At 38.6% G+C, this 21,645-nt stretch overlaps 1 protein-coding gene across 4 annotated transcripts in view; it reads right to left on the bottom strand.

Annotated features, from left to right (window-relative positions):
* TBCK (TBC1 domain containing kinase) overlaps window positions 1–21,645 on the bottom strand; it is a 107,518-nt gene that overhangs the window by 82,873 nt on the left and 3,000 nt on the right. For all 4 annotated transcript variants that reach the window (XM_086611873.1, XM_086611874.1, XM_086611877.1 and 1 more), the window contains exon 3: window positions 19,980–20,052. In XM_086611873.1, coding sequence (XP_086467999.1) covers window positions 19,980–20,052 — 73 coding nt within the window. The remainder of the gene's footprint in view (window positions 1–19,979; window positions 20,053–21,645) is intronic.

Raw genomic sequence — 21,645 nt, 5'->3', positions numbered from 1 at the left:
GTATCCTCCCAGTCATCTTTGGGCAGAGATATAACTGTGGTACAAATAAATTTACCTTGCAATCCGTCAGCTTCCCTGGGCAGTTTTTTGCCTGCAACACAAATATTAACAGCAATGGCTGCAAACAGAACCCTCTCTCTCGCTTTTTGCACAGCTTTGCAAAACACAACGGGAAAAATAAACGACAGAGAACTCGTGTTTCCAGTAAGGAAACAATTACAGGTGAAAAATTAGTACGTCGTGAGGTATTTTAGCCTAAAAAGTATTAAAAAATAGCAGTAAATGTGCAGTGCAATTTTGTGCCTGAGGCGTGCAGTGTGCGCCGGCGGCACTAGGGGGCCTCAGCCACCCAGTTATTCTCCGTGATCTCTTCGAATTCATGAAAATAAAACCGGTGCAAATGCCTGAAAATACTCCTTTTGGATTCTTTGCTTTCCAAGATAAATCCTCCATGGCGGAACAACGACCAGCAGCACACGAACGATCAGTATTTTTCATTGCAGATAACTCTCAGTGTTCTTAAGCACTCAATGCTGTCCTGCTGGGCAAAGCCTCCAGCCAAGTAGCTCAGCCTCAAGCTGGAGCAGGTCCACCATCTCCCCAGGAGCGAGGGAACTCTGCACAACAAGCTCTTCATAGCGCTGTTGCACGTTGTCTGGTTTTTATTTCATTTATTAGGTAAAACACACTGTTGGTGGTTATTACCCGTGAGATTTGCATTTAATTGCAAAAGGTCTGATAACACCACTCACCACTCTTATCAAGCAGAAGAGCTCTCTCTGCTTTAAACTCCCCAAGGCCAAGTTCAACAGCAGCCCCTTGCCTCACTGAAGATGACTATCAAGGCTATCTCCTTGCTTCAGTGGGCCTCAGCTCTGTCCAAGTTTCTACAGTCACCACCAACACTGCAAGCATTGCAACAGAGTTCTCCAAGCGCAGAAGGTACACCCATGAAGCTGCCTCCGCGCTTCAGGTTAAGTTGACCTTCAAAACAAAACAAAAAAAAAAAATCAACAAAAAAACGCACAGTCCTAAGCATGGAGGATGTTTACAAGACCTAATGTTGGTGGCAAGGTCTGAGCAAAGTCAGAAACTTTTCCCTGATTATCTGGAAGCCTGTTTTCCAGTAGACTAGCCAGTGTTGAACTATGACAGATGTAGAGGAGTGGTTTAGCCTCTGCTAAACTGCAGAGGTTTCAGCACCCTCCTTTAATAGGAGGTGAAGGGAAAAAAAACAACAGTGGAAGCACTAGAGACAACACAGGAGAAAAGGTGGCAAAACGGAGGCATGGCATGTTCGACACCAACCACGCTACACCACTGACCTAACAAGAGCTGTAACGACAGTTGTGTGGCACGAAATAACCTGTTCATTTCAGCCACTGACCATCATGGTTGTGACTTTAAACTATTGTGAAGTAAATCATTCCACTGCTCAAGGCAGAAAAGGAGGTGAGTAGGTAGTGTGAGATGCGCTTCAACAGCTGGCAGATCTGAAAGGGTGCTAGTTATCTCCAGTTTCCTAGCTCTCCTAACAAGACTTGTTTTAAGGTTCTTTTCCTCTCCACCAACAGGAAAAAGAGAGAAGAAACAGGAGTTTCTTTGCAACAGGAACATTTTGCAGACAGAAAGAAAGGCATGATGTCTCTACAACTACCAGCACAGTTTCAAGGAGTAAACTTCATTTTAATCTTCAAGCTGGATACCAACAAATCCACTCAGCTGTATCCTACTTAGCTACACTTTTGAAAAAGGGGTTCTCTTCAAGTGAAAGGATTGCACACCGACGTAAAAATGAAACTTGTTGGATTTAATAATTGCCTGCTCTTTTCTTGGTTTGGAGAAGAAGAAATATAGCCATGAAAAGGGGCCATTTTCTGTGCCTTCATTCTAGAAAAGAAGAATTAAAAGAATATAATGATTAAAACCAATACCAGGGTCAATTCTGTAACTTGAATGTATAGAACCATAGCAAAAGAAGCAAAAAAGATAACTGTATTCCTCTCTCAGAAATTAATTCTGTAAGTAGGGAAAAAAAGGAAAAAAAAAATCTCTACAAGTTGATACGAGCAAGTTCAGCCAATAGTACAAAACCAGCATGGTTAAGAGAGGCATATGCATGGCATTTGTGGGTGGAAAGAGAAGAGAAGACGACTTAAAAACCCACAAAAATGAGGATTGTTTTATTACCTCCAGAATTTGTCAGACCAAAAGCTGTACCAGACAAATGACTAATTTCCACACTGTAATAGTACACAGGTGGCTGCATTGTGCCTTCACAAAAAACATTAACTTTTCCACTTAGCAGTCAGCCTGATCTCCAGCCTGTTGAATTCTTACTGTTAAGGCCACAAAGCCGTTTTCTGGAAGTTTACTTCAGGAATAATGAACTTAACCTGTCAGGAAACAGATGTTTTAGCAGAGTTTCAATCTCTTGTGGTGCTGCAAACCCACTGATGAAATAACCTGATTGTTTAGGACATTTTGTCATTTTTTGGATTCAGACAGAGGAAAAAAACCAAATCCTCTTCTTAGTGAGCCCACTACAATCCTCCATCTGACTGAGAACAGCTTCTGGGCCAGGATGAAAGGGAGAAGAAATTGGCATACTGGGAGTCTTGCCATTCTTCAAAAAGATCAGATATTAACAAACAGCAAGAGAAGGAAAGAGGGATTTATCAGGAACCAAGTAAAGATAATAAGCTGCTAAAATAATCAGTGGAATGGAGAGCTAAGCATGAGTGTACTCGCCCAGTAGTGACAGAGCAGTACCTGGGAACAAACATCTAGGGATTATTGCCCAAGTCATAGGTCAACATAAGTGCAAGATCAAACAAAAAAAAGGCTGGAAACCCATTTAGAAATTAGGAAGTTTATGACAGAAAGGTGGGATTCTAAATTCTTGAAAAAAAAACCTCTAACAATATTACCTATGTATTATTCAGTCTGGACAGTTATTTATTAACTTATTATTTCTGATTATTAATGGGAACGATAACACAGCTGCTTGCAAAACCAGGAAGTTGGACTCCAAGATAGGACACTCGAGGAACAAACAGCTGATTACTTTCGTTTTAGGTAAAATTACTGGTCTTCCAAACCCTACAAATGGTCGTACTAGGTCAGATCAAAAACTTTTTGAAACCAATATCCTGTTTCCAAAAAAGATGACAGGCAGATGCCTAGGAGAGAAGGAACACAGAGCAAGCACATATGAAATGTTCCCTGATGTTCTCCTGGCTTCCAACCTCTTTAATTCAAGCTTACTTCTGGGTAAAAAAACAAACAGAAAAACAAACAAAGAAAAAAAAAAAAAAACAACAAAACAACCAAAATCCTGAGCATCACGTCTGATAAAGTTAGAACAAAGTAATCCCTGCAAGCCTCCACAACTCTTCTAAAAGGATACTCATTAGTCCAAGTCTTCCATCCATGTTTGCACAATATGACCCACGAGTTATTGTGGAAATTCACAGCCATGGAGTATCCCTTTGGTAAGATGTCCGTGCTGTTTACTTTATCATGAGGTTCTCTTTATGGTGCTTTGTTGCGCTAACTTCCAGACAGTCAATTTTAAATTTCAGCTTCAAGCAAAGAAAATAATTGCTTAACTCCAGAGTAGGAAAAGTGATTTTGGAAAAATGCATTTGAAAGTCAGCAGCAGTAGTCCCTACATATACCACAGACTGCTGATGTGAAAATAAAAACTACTTGATGCATAACATCCTGAATACTTAAAAACAAGAGGACTGTCGATTATATAGTTAGAAATTGAAGATGGGTGGGGTCAGGAGACTTGATCTATGCAACTGCTGGAATAAAAGAATTCCAACATGAGAAAAGAAACAATGAAAAGAAGAGATAAAATTTCAACATTCATGCCAGTATCATGGAAGCTACAGGTTCACACAAGTTTCTTTTCCTCCAATTCAAAGGAAAATTAGTGCTAATCTGCGTATGAACTCACTGTATTTATCATCTTTAACAGAAGTGCATTCGTGGCATTAAGTGGAAATACATCTCCATTCTTTTTTGGTGCTGCAGGAAAATAGTTTAACATAAAAGAGTAATTGGGTATCTGAAAAGATCTTACTGTCTCCAGTCCTACCCTCTCCTAGACAAAGCAATCTCTCCTTTTGATGACTTTGACCCAGGCAGTTATAGCTATTACAATGCAGTTAACCAGAACACATAGATGTACCTGGATAGCAGCGCAGGAGCAAATATAACTGGGGCTGGAAGCAAAGTGGAGGCAGCAGCAAAATCTTGGAGAGAGGATAAATATTTCTGGTTGCTATAAATGCATTTGTGGTATTTTTAACTGGTTATGGCTAGTTGTAAATTTCACTTGCTTTTATGCTATTGTAACATTCAACATGGAGCACCTAATCCCTTTTGTAGAAGGAAGAAAGCTGTGCCTGGAAGTACTGACAGAGCAATCACCACTTAATGAACTATTTTAAATAAGAATGTTTCATCTAGTGAAATGAACAGAGGCCCCACCGGAATTTGAAACAACACATGACTGGCACTAGAAATCAAGCCTCACCATCTACTTAACTGTAGAGAGCCCCGTAATTTTTGTACCTCCTGGACACATACATGTGGATTAGTGTTAAGTCATGCTTCTACAATGAAGTGGCAACTCAAGGCAAGAGGAAACTGATAACAAAAACTGGAACTAGAACTACTTTTATTTCCCTCAGGAAGGCAGAGCAAGACCAAATGGGATAAGATTACGTTGATGTTGCAGAGTTTTTTTTCCTCAGACTTACAACTCATGGGTACATACACAGAAATGTATGCTTAAGGAAGTCCTTTATCAAATCTGTGTGCCTTGTTCTAACATTGTATTATTGCTGTAAACAAGTAAACTCTAGAGAAAGAGAATCTCAGCAACCAGGAGCCTTAAGAAGCTTATGGCACTGACACGCAGGAGCAGAAGCACGGGTTCCCCTTCCAAAGAGAAGTGTCAGACACAGTCTGCCCTGAGGAAGCACACCAGGGCAACACAAACCAGCAATGTCATCAATCACTGCCCTAGAACTTGTGAAACTAACACGCATTTGGAATTCAGGAAAGAGATTCATCACAAAAAATTGTGTCTGTTCAAAGTGGAATGGAACCAGGTTGTGAACAGATGTAATGTTTCTGAACTCATAAAAGTGACAATATTTCAATACAGGCAAAACTATAAAACAAAGAAAATGACATTTGCAGTTAGTTCCATTACCGCCAACAATGCAGATAGACTAGTTAGGAGCGGTGTGGCCAAGTAGTTACAGCAAAGGATAAAATTTGGGTATAATCCCAGCTGAGACAATCACTACACTGACCTCAAGAAAGCCATCTGACCTCCTTATGCCTCAATCAACCAGCTGGAAAACTGGATAAAAAGCAGGACTGGGTTGAAAACCAGATGTGCAGATAAATTGGGTCTTCCTGGGTAAATAAATTACAAAATACCCTATGCAGAACATAAAGAGTTTGATGCAGGTGGGAATGGTTTATTTAGCACTTTATTATGTGTTTGATTAAAAAATGGCACTAGGGACCAAGATTGTAAACACTGCCAATTTACTTGGAAATGCATTCACATTATCAGAATGAAATGAACTGGAAGGGAATGCAACAAGCAGAGAATACAAGACAAAAAACCAAATTTTATAGGCAGAGTCCTCAGGAAGTCTCTAACTCATGCACAGAGGTATTTCACACAGGATATCTTCAACAAGTTCATATTGCTCATTTGAGGAAACTCAAGAAGTCCTTTCATTCCTTTTTTAAAGTTCTAAGCTGCAAGCATGACTTTAAAAGCAACACAAATGATGTTACATTTTTATGAAGGTCTCAACTTGTAACGTACGACAAAAAAGTCCATAAAACAAGGGATGAAGGCACAGATCAGGAACAGTTTCATACATAGAGCAGATTGCACACCAAGATTTTTAATAGACAGGCAATTTTTCAGATCATTATCACTCTGAATGATTTAAGTGTACCTGCTCCTCGTAAAGCAAAAATTTTGAAACATCACACACTGAATTCCTTTAAGACATCCAGCATTCAACCCATAAATTAGGCAAGCAAATGAACAAAGTCCTTTTGAAAAGTAAGCACACGTTATAAAGCACCATCTTAATGAAACCTCTAGTGCCACCTGGTTTAATGCACAGAAGAGAAAGTCTCATCCACGTTCCCAGTTTTTGATCTTGCCACTAATTAACTTCTGAGAAGTCATTATTTGCATCTTAGCCTCAGATGGCTTATACATAAAAAGTGTAATAATGATACTTTCCATTGGACCAAAAAGTGCAACGAAATAAACAAAATTTCAATCACCACATGTAAAAAATTAGATAAAGTCATCCTCATTTAAAACCAGATTACATACTCCGCATTCTTATCACAGACTATATACACATTAAAAGAACTAGATGCATGGGTGACAATAAGAGAACAAGAGCTAATGGGCTGAAAACCAAGACAATGACTTCAAAATATACAATAAAGAACTTAACTGCAATAGTGTTGTATACATGTATCATGCGTCACATTGCCAACATTTCATTAAAGGAAACCACATCTCACATTCTCCTCTCCTTCTCCAAAAGGAGTGAACTAGTAAAATGTAGGAGTAGAATTCAGATCAACCAAAGTCAGACCTCCCAAAGTCTTTATTTTGTTTTATTTTGGACTACAGCTGAACAAATACACGCACCTTTTAAGAGGCCACCCATTTTGTGATGAACAATGCTGGCGAGGTCTATCAGAACCTGATGGACTCAGGAAACCAATCACACAACGTATAAATGTCAATAAGGGAATTAACTGCAGCTAGGATACTCTCCCGTTACAACAAAAGGCACCAAATCAGATCTTCAGCTGCTTGGGAGTGTCTTGTTAAATCAGCTCCCAACTAGGCAACGAGTCCCATGCTCTGGGCAAGGACTATCTATTCTTTTGTATCTGAATGCTCCAGCATCTAAATTTCTAGGCATAGGTTATGCTAAGTTTCAGCTCCCTAAGGTATAAAGGCCTCGACATTTGTCTATGAAACATTCATTATTCAGTAAATGGTACAAGTAGCATTACCAGAACCTTAAACCACAGAATCATTGGAGGAAAAGTGACTTCTAAATATGCATGCTGAACTGTCACAAAGTAGGCAGCACCTGTATGCTTCCTTACCTTCCTCTGTATTAAACTAAAAGACGTATCTGAAAAACAATTGCTGTCTGCATGCCAAAATGCCAGCTGGCAACTACAGACCAGCATCTGGCTCAGACTCTGTGCTTTTGAGGACACCTAAGTTCATAAGAAGTCTGAAAGTGACTTTTGTAGCAAGAAAACTTTGCTTGCTTCCCAAATCCTGTCCTGTCACAATTCTTACATACTAACAACCATTTCAGACTTACATATTTAATGTTACATGTTTAAATAGAAAATAGATGACAGAAAAAGTAACAGACCTAGGAAAAATCACGTCTAAATTATCACAGTTTGGAGAGTTGAGTGTAAAACAAAATCAAAGGTTGGGATTTTTCACCATAATCTTTGCTATGAAAACAAAACCAACAACTTCATACCATGAGAACCACTTGAAAAGCTAAGTGCCTGATTTAGAATGACTAATAAATAAATAATAACAAAAAAGAAGTCACCAGGTCCACACATTCATAAGACTGACTTAAAAAACAATAGTTCTACTCCTACAAGGAGGAGGGGGGAGATGTCCCATCCCTGGACGTGTTCAAGGCCAGGCTGGATGAGGCTTTGGGCAACCTGGTGTAGTGGAGGGTTTCCCTGCCCACGGCAGGGGGGTTGAAACTGGATGATCTTTGAGGTCCCTTCCAACCCGAACCATTCTATGATTCTGTAACTGTGGCATTACTAGGGCTGAGAATTCCCTGCTACAAAGATCAGTGTCACAGCAAGATTCTTTCAGAAACAAACACTAAGACAGCAACATTTTGAAGTTTTCATTCTAATGAGGAGTGGATCATAATCTACATTTGCTCTTAAGAACAACATCATTACAAGACTAAAGCTGTTGTCATACTTTCAACTGCAAGCAGAGGAATTATTTTGAGACATCATTGCCAAGAGGAAGCTTTCTAAGATTTTTCTTACAGTGACATTATTCACAAGAAAAAGTTAAACATATTTTATTTGAAAACAATACTTTTGGTTGAGTCTTTCAGCAGAGGCTTTCATTTTCTTATTATATAGTTCTTGGTTTATAGCAAATGTACGCACTGAAATAAACGAATTGGGGAATATCCACAGAATTCCAAGCCTGCTTTAACTGTTCCCTATACAAAAATTAATCAGTATTTTCCTTAAGCCAATTTGTTTGCGTATTAGCTTCTCTGCTTACAAAAACAGGTGTATGCATAGCATACGCAGAGGACTGTAACAGTGGTTTACAGTGCTAAACAATTTTTTCTCCCATAAAGAAAGGCAAAACCAGAGTTTTTATTACTTTTGTAAATGCCGCACCAGTAAAAAAACAAAGCAGAAGTTGGCTTGTACCAGTTATTTTTCATCTTTGATAAAAGTTACAAGAGCAGAAGAAAAATGAGATTTCAGAAATCACTAGAAAATAAAACCAAGATAAGGTTGTCTGCTCAGGATTTGATGGAAATTTTGTACAGAAAGGCACCAAATGGTAGCCATAGCCTAAGTATAGGAAAGAAACACGTCTTCAATGCTCATCTCATTTTTCATTGTCATCATACAAGTCTGCAGATCTCTGAAGATCAAAGTGTCTGAAGAGTTAAAATAAATAAATAAAAAAATACAAAAAACCACACAACAACAACCAACCAGACAATCCAATGCCTAGATTTCCTTTAATGAGTTTTAAACCTGAATGACTACTCCTGGAAACTACAAAATATTACTGATAGCAGACAGGAAAGAATTCACATGCCTGCCTTTATATTTTACCATAAACTTGAACAAACTTCAGCTATGTCTGGAAGCCAAACATACATTAATCACAGAGCAAGCAGGTACTGCACAATCCAGGCTTTTCCTTATCTTTGAACCTCTCCCAGCTTGGACAGATGTGCCACTCTTCACTATGCTGGAAGAGAACAGAGCAGATGAGCTCCTGGAAATCCGGCTTTCATACTCAGGCACCCAAAGCAAGGGGCTCCCAACCATTAAAATACTGCCTGAATTCAGAGATTATGTATTATGAATTACCGTGTAATGTGGTTAAGAAAGAAAACGTTAGTAACAATGGGATTCTCAATACCACGTCTTCTGCTCCTGAATAAATCCAAGATATTTTTCCCTTTGTTTGGGGATTTAGAAGTAGTCCAGACTCACTCTCCAGTGCGCAAAAAGCTAAAAGAATTTCAAAACACTCAGACCATGAAAAAACAGAGAACTCCTCTTCTTCAAAGACCTAAAAGCTGAAGAACTCAGCTCCTTTTAAGAATTTAGATTCTCTGAGCAGAACAGTCTTCTTGTGCACATAATTTAGTGCAAGAAGCAGCCAAGGAATAATCTCCTGCAGAGATTAAAAATGATCTTGCGACTATCATGCAAGAATGCTCAGGTGGGGAGAAGGAAGCCTGCGTTGAATGTAGGCATTATTGTTCTGTTAAAAAAAACCAAACACACACAAAAAGGTCTTCTACGGTAGCAAATGGTCAAGAAAAATAACACCAGAACAAGTGTTCAGAATTTTAAGAACTTGCATGACAGCTATAAATGTTATGTCATCCCACTATAATGCCTCAGAACACAAAAGTGAGCAACCTCACAGGTACTATATTTAAAACTAAAGAACGTGTAGAGATTACTGAGGACATACAGGGAAAAAATAATTCTCTTTTCCCCAAGAAGTACACATGAACACACACAAATTCATCCAAGAACCCACTATCCTCATCTACTTTCAGCATCTTACTGAAGTGCGGAAACAGACTCCACAAGTTGGAAAGTTGACACGCCTCCTGGTGGTCGTGGGCAGGGGTCTTTGGGATGAAGGCCGTAGGTCTTCCTCACTGTGTGTTTTCACTTCTTCCCTAAAACTCTAAAACTCTTGTTTTGGCTGGGCCTGTAGAGCCAAACCGTTTCCCTGGCCTTGAGTGGACACCTGGTTGTCTCCTACTTGTTATTGCTTGAAGACAAATGTTAGTTCTCGTTAGTCCTTATCTCTCCTCTTTGTCTGTTTTTCTCCCTATGGGTCACGAGTTACAACCTTGCCATCATTTATTTTGTCTCTCTTACCGGCCTTCTTTTTGGGCAGTTAGTGTTTCAAAGCAGGGATTAGTATTTGATAACTTCTAGCAATTCACAGAGCTATTTCACAGAGCTATGTATTTCCCAGAGTCTTATGCCATCTTATTCTTATACCTATCCATAGAAATAATAGCTAATATAGTCTTATGTAGTCTTATGCCTACTCCTATACCTATCCCCGTATCATTACCTGCAATTCTATGAATATAAAGTAAAGCGAGAACTATGTCCCACAACTTCTAGCTTCCCTCGTTTCCCTCTGCACTGAAACAGTACATATTCCATCTTTAAAAATTAGTTACATCTGTCAGGAATTATAAGAAACTAAGACAAAAAGGGGAGAGACTTGACTCTACCTACAGCTTACTCTGACAATCAGCAAAGAGGATACACAAGCTACTTACGTAGGGCCAGCTGATGGTTTTGCTTTCTATAGGTTAAACGAATGAGAACAGCAACCTTCAGTTTTGTGTTTGCAGCAGAGAGCTCAGGGCAACTTAAGGAGTTCTACATTAAGACTTGAGTTCAAATCAGAGCAAACCTTTAAAGCATACCCTCTTGACCAGCCTCTCCTACCACGCTTGATTCACAGAACGGTTTCAGAGCACCCAAACTGGATTCCTTTTCGATGAACCAGAAGGTAGGATCCAGAACCTGCCTATTGCTCTGCAGCTGCTACTTGGTCCAAAGCAGACTGGAGCTATGTGGATTCAGCACCCCTAAAAGATGTATAGCACACTTTGCTTTACACATCTGTTCCTACTGGATCACATTATTTGCTAATGAAAAGATAGCCCGAGTAAGGTTCCTTTTCTTAGTATCGGTCATCCAAGGCTTTTTTACCTCACCTTAATCTGTGGTAACCTATGCTTCTGGTTTCCACAAAGACATTTTAGCACTGTGGGCCAAGGGGAGTACCACCAGCCTACAGGCCATCCCCATGACTGAGCCAGCTGCCAACCTCAGCCAGCATTTCCTGCACGAACTCCTACCTGCAGAGAGGAATGCCAGGAAGGCACAAGCAGGGGCAAAAGTCTGAGCTGCAACTGTCCACAGCTTCTTCCACCACAACCAGGGAGTGTACGTGGTTAGCCTCTCAGGTGAAGGACTCTTGCCCTACTGCAACCGAGGGTCAGGTGTCGAGCAGACATTTTAAGATCATAGGGCTGCTTTCTCCTATTTAAGGTTACAATGGGCAATTGCATATTTTACTTTATTTTTAAGGAAGATCTATATCTATGGCATGGGAATAGAGTTTTGGTTAATGTTAGCCATACCGACTTTCTCCTTCTCACTGCAACAGAAGCTTATAACTTCATTATACAAGGGGATGAATTCTCTCATTCTTTCTGTTGTGCCCCAGGTGGATCAGAAAAATCTCATTAAGAATGTGATCAATACAAATTTTTAAACAAAAAGCTGAAAATGAGGTGTAGTTACTAATGCAGTTAACATTATTGCAGCTGTGTGGCAGTATGAACTGCACTCACAGCTCTAGAAATCGTGACTAGCTAACAATAAATAACGTCCTTGCAGCCAGACAGGATTGATTTTTTGTTATTCATTTCTGCAGTTCTGTGAAGCACTGCCAGTCAAAAAATAAATACATAAAAAAAAAAGTAGGACAAGCCTGTTGGCTACTTCTTGATAGAGCAGCTGCAGTGCTAACAAACTAGAAGATAATTAACTTATTTAAAAAAATAAATTACATTAAAAAGGAAAGTAATTTCAAAGAAACAAATATAACCACCAACTCCAGTAAGTACAGATATCAGTAGGAATGATAACTGAGCATGCTTTCTTTTTTACAAGTTACTGGATAGCAGGAAAAGCACCTAGGACTTTGTAAAACTACACTAAAGCAACCTCTTCACAAATTTTTCATCCTTTGAGAGAAAGACTGCCCTTTAGGCACCTCTCCATGAGAGGATTAAGCATTAGCAACAAGCCGCATTCCTAATTAATCCCCTGCCCCCTCACCATTTTATAAAGGTGCAACAGAATTTTTAAAGCTATGAACAAAAACTGCAACAGTGTTCAGCTCTTCTCCTAAACCCAGACACTTCCTGTAAATCAGCAGACTTTGCAACAGTGCTCTTTTAACAAACAATTTGGCTATACTGTACTTAAAAAAACACTAAATATCTAAGGGTAAAAGTCATACCTAGGTACGTTTTAGTAGTTAGCTCAAAAAATCTGGATCTCTGTATCAGTGGTACAGATGCTACTCAAAAGTGAAACAGAACAGAAAGTTCCAGGAGAACAGTCTGCAAATGCAGGTGATCAAAGGGACTTTGCAACTAGGCCAATAAGCAATGCTGCTGTTAGGAATCTCATAGCTAACAACTAATATTCCAAAAGGCACTAGAAGTGCACCACTTTGATCTATATCCCAGTACGTGTCACCACAACAGGCAGGAAACACCTACCTAGAGAGGTAATCAGAACCTTAAATGTAGCCAAAGCAGACGTCTGTGACTATAAATTTGAAATATATCAATCAGGATATAATTAATATTACATTTCCTTGAAAGTGATATGAGAGATGTGAACACAAAAGGGGCAAACAGAGATAGATATAGTTGCGTGTAGGAGGAATCCACAAAACAAAAATTGCCAGACAACAGGACAAGAGAAGCACGGCAGACAGTTAAGTATGCAGGACGTACTCCCAAAAACGTAGGAACGATGACTGGCAAAACATAAAACAAAACAAGCAGTACTGGGAGTACAGGAGACCATCCCTTGAAGGGGCTAGAGAGTGGTGAAAAATATCAGGTGTTAGATAATAGTAAGAGACAGACCAGTCCACACTCGTTCTTACTTCACTCAAGGAGTTCTCAAGCCTGAACACCTTGACTTCCAAGAACCACCAAGGGCCATAGCTACCACTGTTGACTGTACAGCATCAGCTCTGTGGTACTGTACACTCACAGCTAATTTACAATGTGTTAAAGACTAGCAGTTTTGTGTAAACGGTGATGATTAATAACATGCATGAGTTAATTTCATTCATTATCAGCACACATCTTGCTAAAGGTTAACAGTTTTAAACCTTAGAACTAGCCTGATCTGCCAGCCTTCAAACACTTCTATCACAGCAATCTCCAATTTCCTGGTATCTGTTCAACTATGAACACACCCACACGTGCCTGTATTCAGTCCCAATACAAGTTCCTTCTGTCCACACGTGCATCTGTCCATCTGAAGGTTCTGTTGGCTCTTGGTTCAGGAGCCAAGTGATTCAGTAAACTGAGTGCTGCACTTATGACATGGTGCCCATGAAATTGCAGGGCGGGCAAAAAGGGGCTACACGATGTTTCCCATACATTAAGTTCTATAAATCTATTATTCCAAGCCTGGCACAACTCTGATGTAGGGATGGAACGGGACTAACGCAGTTTCTAGGTAGAAAAGCAGCTAGCTTGGAGTGAAGGCACAAGTCCGGGGTCTATTTGCCCTGTAAAATGGAGGAGCTTGAACCCAAGGAGAGAACATCCATATGTACAGAAGAAATGATCTCAAACCACAGTGACGTTAGAGATGTTTGCAAGCATATCAACGCATCTAAATAAACCAGCTGTCTGATCCCTCATTAGGGACAAACACTCCCTTGAAGACACTGCTCAGTAGTTCCAAATGCAAGAACTTGCACTTTAAAAATATAATCCCTTTCCAGAAGTATGCACTGTATAGCAAGTTTAATGAGTGTTAGCTCTTCCTTTTTTTCCTTCTAAAGGCAGGATGAAGTGTCAAGCAGTGTAGCAAGTCAGAATAACCATATACTAACCACAGCTTGTTCTCACAAGTCTAAAGGCAATCTTTATTCTAAACAGAACTATCATAAATCAACACTAAGATTAATAATGTGGCTTAAATCCAGTAAGATCTACGCAGTACAAATTTGACATTTGGTTTTTCAGCCATTAGCTCATTAGTAGTAGTTGCTCATTTATGCAGAACGGAATTTTAACACTGATCCTTACACAATTCCTTGCAGAAATATCTCTGCAGGATGAAGCCACCCTCCCACTGAGGACTGCATTTGATCTGTTCAAAGCTCAACATCCTCTTTCACTAGATACTGAAGACTCAAAAATCTCCACTACTTTTGTTCTCAATTAAATCAGCATAACTCATCTTCAGCTCAAGATCTTTAATACTGCTTTTAGCACGGAAATCTGTACGAAGTGTCTACAAGCAACTACAGAAGCAGCATAGCAGAGCAAAAGGTTGAAATATAACTACATGCTTTTTCCACATCTACAGACTTTAAGTTGTATACAGCTATCATATCTACTTTTTAATGGCAAGAAGCAGAGAATATCATAATCTCAAAGAGTAGGATTCTTCTGTTTTCTTTTTTCATGGAAGAGAGGAAGACAAGAAACAAGGGTGCACACCCTGCTACATTTCAATGGACAGGTGACATGGACTCATGTTCTGGGATGTCTTTGTGCTGCCACCAAACATTGCAGCCAACTACATAAGCAAAGAATTTGATTCCATACCTAAAAAGTTACTCAGACATGAAGAGCAATAATGTTCATCTCAACTACCTCATGTAAGCTATACGCCTTCTCCATTTCAATCATCTTCTCATTGTGAGGGAAAAGGCAGTCACAGGAGACAACCTATGCAAAAAGGAATGCTACAGGAAGATTTGCAGTCAGACTAAAAATTACTTGCTGAAATAAAAAAAATACTCCTGTAGGAAGAAAAGCATCATTGGACAATACGTAAACAAGTCTGGACTGAAGGTGAATCTTTCATCATAGCTTTGGAAGTAAAGCATTGGCAAGAAACTAAAGAAAAACTCTACAGACACTAAATGTCCAAACTACAGACTCTCACACATGCTTAGGAAAAATATAATTTTAAGTTTGTTTATTAATGCTACTTCATTTTACTACTTCATCATTTATTCTTGCTACATGTAGCCTCATTACAGCATATGGGTTTCTCATGTGAAATTCCAACACAGGCTTGATTCAAAGCAGAATACACTCAGCCCTTGAAGTTCTGCTCATATGCAGCTCTTCAAGTCAAATCATGTAAAACCTTCAGCCTTTTGATGACTTGCACCTGTCTTACGGTATTTTTGAAGAATCTCTGGTTAATCAGAACTTGCTTTTTCCTCCCATATAAAAATTCTTCTCTACCGTAGTTTGACTTCAAGTTTGCCAAAAGCACATTAACAGCAAGGATGGCATAAAAAAAAAATCTAAGCCAATCAATGAGCAGACAACTGTAATATAGCCAAATAAAATGTACTCATCCGAATCAGTCAGATCATGTTTTCTCCAAACTAGTAAACAGCTGCAGACACAGTCTGCTTCCCATCAAATGTTCCATGTATAACTAACTATACCTTGTATCTCTGATGGTTCACTAGTAATTTTTCAAAAGCATGACTTTCAAAACATATGACAACTATATTTTATTGAAGAAAGGAATAGGCTTAGACTGCCCAAGCCACAAATTGAAGACCAATCCAGAAACTCTATTGCAGGTGCCAAAAGCCTGCTGAATGTCAGTATTTGCTGGCATTTTTATTATTATGAATACAAGTGCAGACCAACTTCTTCAAAGAAGAAACGCACTTCAAGCGTAACAGAAAAGGAAAAGCTCACAACTCCTATTATATCAGCACAGGAGCAGAGAAAATAACTCCTTTAACACTGTCTGGAAAAGGTATCCCAAAGGAGAAGTGCAAACATGTTTAAAAGATGGAGAACCTTAAAAATAAATTAGCATCTTACATTCTGGTCTGTGGTATCAACAGTGCTAAAATAACTAGCAACTTTGAAAATCTAGTAAAATTTTGACTGTCACAAAAGCATGAAAACTACCCTTAGTGAGACTGTTGAAGTACAAAACTTCTACCCACTATAATTTTTTGTGACTTATTTTCAATTCATTCACAAGAAAAAATCCTTGCACGCTGAAGAAGACAGAGAGGAAGCCAGCCAGACTGAGACACATTTTCAAATCTCTGAACAGCAGTAAACTATTATGAGCTTAAATCAGATATTTACTATTTTTGCTAGACTACGTAAATAAATTCCTAGCTCTCTAAAAATTTATCTGACTCCTGAACATACTTCAGAGAGCTGATTTTGCACTAATGTGACTGTTAGAAACTCAAAGTAAGCACATTGTTACTCTGAGTCAGAGAAATTAACAGGACAATAAATCAGAAATAAACAAACAGGAGTCAATGACCCAGACCACAGTGTCTCCACAGATGACAATGGAGAGAGGTCTGGTAAAAAATGGGATATTAACACCTAAAATTCTTATCCTATCCCAAAACTCTTATCCGTGGTTGCAGCCTGAGTTCCCTGTGCACACGACTCCAAAAGAGCTCCCCTGCTGTTATTGTGATGCCCTGTGGAAGAACAGTTATGATAATTGGAATTAATGTCACTTTTAGAAGCATTAATTGTAGTTATGATATCCACATGGCTATCCCCTGAATAAAACACAGAAAACACTAAAAAAGCTGTATTAAATTTCTTTTCTGCATCTGGTTACTTATGTTGAGAATTGCAAAGAGCCAGCTCATTTCATCCATTTGAGAATTCTTGAAATTTACCTGATAGCATTTCAACATCAGCAGATGCCTCTTCTAGGATCCCAAATGTGCATCACTTAAAAGAGAAAATAATCTGGCCATAAATTACCAAACATTTACTTTCACTTTGAAAGTGAAGTTGAGAATGTTAACTTTGAGGACAATGACAAACCATCTTTTTCATTCCCGGAGACTGCTGTCACACTCTTGTCAGATAATGAATGAATTCTTGAATATATCACAAATCCAAGTTCTAGAAAATTTCTGGCTGTATGCTCTGCAAAATGGCTTACTGCACTGTGACAGAGCAGATAAGTTAAATGGTTAGAGCTCTGATTTCCAGTATTTGGCCCCTGTGTGCAACTGATTCATTAGAATCAGAAAACTTGGTGAAACTCTGAGGTTAATCAAACAAAGAGCTCTGCTGCATTTTCTTTTTTCAATAGAATTCATATATTAAGGAATATATGCTACACTTGATGCATGACTTCAGGAAAGATTAACTGCAAATAACTACCAAACAGCTGTATGGCCTGTTTTCCAGTATGTATGGAAAGACAGACAGTCCATAATGTAATGTCTTGAATTTCAGTACTAACATAATAGAAGATTTCCTGCTGATTTTACATCAGCTTGTGGTACAGGTGCAAAGGACTTAGGTTACTGGCAAGCATGAGGGAAATTAATCTAGAAACCAGAAGAGCAGCTTCTCGCATTCCATAAACAGTTTGTAAAATTAATTTCAACAGCATACATACCGCCGCCGGATGTGTAACCAGCTATGCTATCATTGACCAATACAATCGGAATACATGGAAAAAGCCAAAGGCTTCCCTCCAAAGGTAACTGATACAGACAGATCACATAACCAATAACTGGGAATTGGTCCATCCACGTTATTTCTGGAAACTTATGGGTCTCACGTAAGAACCAAAAATGTCTCTTTTCATGAAGAAAATAGTAGAGGGAAAACGTCAGTCTCGCAAGAAACTTCATTTGAAGCGAACACAAGTTATCTTTTAGCTACTACTGCAAAAGATGCAATTTACAGTAGAGAAATCACTAATGTTTCTTAAAGCCATGAACATACATACAGGCTATATTTTAGCCCTACACCTCTGGTGTTACAACTTGCTGAAGAGATCCCAATTGGCTCATTAAAAGAAAGATCAGATAGTAGAATAATTCATTTCAGTAAAAAATCTTTCTCGAGCCAAGAGGGAAAAACAAAGCCACGCTTTTTGCACCTAATCTCAACAGAGCCACAGCCTAATTAGCTGAGGTAACTGTCACAAACTAAGTAACTTCTCTCAGCTTGTCAAAAATATGAAGTTGCATACAGTAGCAAACTATCTAAAAAGGTCTCAAAAATCCTTCTGGATGCCACAAAACACATGCTAGTATAGAGGGGCATAATGGATGAGCATATAGACCACAACTGTTATTGGAGAAAGTTTTATTTATAGAATTATGATAGAGAGACAGAAATTTTTTTCCCCCTCAGAAAAGGACATCTGGCTCCTTGCAATTCTAGGGCTGCAGGATTAAATCACAACAGAAGCTGCCAGGGAATCTCCATTAAGCACACTGTATCGAGCAATTCAACGCAAATTAAAATAGCTACGTGCACGCTTTTACAAAGGCAGTCAGGAGGCAGCAGACAGCGTGGGCTGCTTTTCAGCTGACACCAAGATACACACGTTCAAAGAACAGTGTGAGAACTGAACAAAAAAGGAAAGAAAAGAGCTTCTGATGCTTTAACTATTTCTGGAACTTTGCACAATGGGAACCTGATGCAAAACCGTGTGATGGGCCGAAATACATCTCACACATGAAAAGCCCTTTACACCTAAGTATCTCTCTATCCTAAGGAAAAATGGAAGCCATATTTGCCTAAGATTCCTGAAGTTGTAGTCCTCTGCAACACACCCTGTCATACAAGCTTAAGTTCACAAGAAGCTCACACACAGGCACAGGGCATTTTGCACTTAGGTTTATCTCTGCTAGACAACGTAGTTGGCATCCTGTTTAGGGGCTGCAAGGCTCAAAAGGCTACAGATCCAATATTACTCCCTTTATACAAATCTAATTTGGGGTGAGTCACAGGAAGTCTATCTGGATAGCACCTTATCAAACACAGCCCACCCGACATGCCCAACGTTAACTTCAGTTAACCAGGAAGACGCACAAATTTGTCGATTATTTTACCAAGTAATTATCATGCTTGCATGAATATCAAGAGAAGTTAAATCCAACGCTTGCTGTAAACTTCTCAGAAACTAGAATTAAGAGACTTTGGATTTCTCTAAATGAGTTTTATATTTATGTATTTGTGTATTCTGGAAATAACCAGTTAGCCTACAATGCCTTGCTATCCAAACGGAAATAATGTTTCTCTTCTTCCACTCTTCACATTTTGTGTGTTACATATTCTTTAGGACAAGAGACCATCTCTTTGCTCCAAAGGTAATAGTGATAGACTTAAAAATCACATTTAACACTTGTAGCAACAAGCCTGATGCAGATTTTGTTTGCTTGCTGCTTTAAAGATACAGTTCAGCTATTTTCACATCCTACTATGAAAACAAATATTCTTGACATCCAGCCTTTGGACTTGGTTTTGACCAAAGCCTTGCTGAAGTGACTATATTAAATCAAATTCAAATCACTTATTAGCACCCTGGCATATATATCTGACATCCTGACCACTTTCCAGTAATAAATTGATACATTTCTGCATATGAAAAACACACACCAAATTCTGTCCTTTCTAGTGAAAGTTGTACTTCATCATCTGGCAGACATACAACCTTCAAATTCATTCTTAGGAAGACACATATCCTGTTATAGGTATGATTTTATTTTTAAAAAGAAAACCCCAAACTTCTATTACAAGACAGACAGCATTTTATGAGTTATAAAGTGTTTCAGTTGTAAGTGAGTTCCCCATAACTCTTCTAACTTTTAGAATCATAAGCCTCTTTCAGGCATGTGTTTATCTGATAAGCAATGACTTTAGGTTGAACTTTAACAAAGTACAATTTATATAAACCAGTAAAAGTTAAAAAAAAGGTCTGGGACTTTACCACAGATGATATGTGAAATTATAGTGAGTGGATTTGAGTTTAGCTTGACATCATACCTGACTGGCTTTCCTTCTCGTAGCAAATCTTCCAGACTCTTTTCACAGTGTTCAGCTGCCACAACCAGTCTCTCTAAATGAGGAAAAAAAAAAAAAAATCCCAAACCACAACAGTATAAGAGGACTGGAATCCAAATGAGACAATGGGAGTACAAACTTCTCAGTCTACCTATTTGTCAGATGTTCAAGTATTTTGGCACATACTGTATGGAAAATTACACATAATTAAATGTTAAAGACGTACAACCTCTGGATATCACCACCATTTTCATTTATGAAATACAGCAGATTATCTTTTCTGTTTCCTCATGCAAAGCACTGTCAATCCATCCATTCAGTAACCTCCTAATAAATGTTGAACCTCTCAGCCAATGTCAGTCAGATTTGACTTAAGAAGAGAGGTCTCGAAGATAAGCATCCACAGATTTCTAGAAATTTGAGGCTGGGTTGATGAGAGAGACACTCAAAGTTAACAGCAGCTTTGAGAAAAGGGACTCAGACTGAGCACAGGAGTTTCATTCCTGATGGGCTAACTAGCACATTACTAACTCTAGTACCTCTTGCCCAACAAATAGCTGTAGGACTTGCAGGAGTCCCATATGTTCCGAAGATTGATGGGCTGGCTCTGAACACAGAGGCAAAACAAAACAACTGCTGCACTGAAGACAGCAGTTATAAAGTAGAAGACCACCACAGTGTAAGATGTTACATGGGGATGCGAGATAACTCCTAAAGAAGCTAGGTGTTGCTACTTCCACTACTTGTAGAACAGCTACTAGTGAATGTTCAGATTCAAAACCAAATCAAAACACCTTGAGGAACATGAATCATCACATTAAAGCTGGAATGCTTGTTACTCAACTCTTTTATTTCTAGTCTTTGAAGTCAAACAACCATTTAAGCTTTCTTTGGAAGAAAAAATTCTGTGCTTGCCTTCTACAATGCTAGCAAAGATTTACAAGTAGTTTAATTTTACAGAAAAGAGACAGATTTCAGTTTGAATGTTTTTCTATTACTTTTATATTCCCCTTTTGAGGGTCTTCAGGGGGAATGCATACATCTAATTTTTTTTTTTTAAATGTTTTCCTAGTCTACTTTCATATTTCTCCATAGGGGCAGAAACTGATATTTGCAAGAAAAATAACATTAAATCACTATGCCTAGATTGACAAGTGAAAAATTCTGTCATTATCAGAACGATAAAACTTGTCACCAAATTTGCCATACTATTTGGAAGTGATTATGCTATTGCAACCACCAGGAACAGAACAGTCTCCTGACGCCATGGTTAGACATTTTATTTGCCAATCTTCAAGTTACTTCAATTATCAGAAGATATTTTCGTCTTCATATTTATACATACTCATAAACCTTCATGTAATTGACTCTTCATTGTCAAAAAGGCCACATTTTCATATTTAATCATATCTCTTATTTACTAGATGCTATGTTAGCTAATGTTTCTTAACCCTTCATCCCAAACGGTATTGCAAGAAAACTCCAGTTTCCATTTCAAGAGATACTAGCAAAACCAAGATGAAAATGAATAAACTTTCTAGGTCTGACCGCAGAAAATGAAAAATTTACAAGTATAAAAATATAACGAACCCTCTGCCCTGTGGAATACTTTAATGTTTGGAGTTGGCAACATCCTAATTTTCTGAAG

Source organism: Tauraco erythrolophus, chromosome 5 (genome assembly GCF_009769465.1).
Source record: "Tauraco erythrolophus isolate bTauEry1 chromosome 5, bTauEry1.pri, whole genome shotgun sequence".
Taxonomy (NCBI): Eukaryota; Metazoa; Chordata; class Aves; order Musophagiformes; family Musophagidae; genus Tauraco; species Tauraco erythrolophus.
This window is presented reverse-complemented; position numbering and strand designations above follow the sequence as displayed.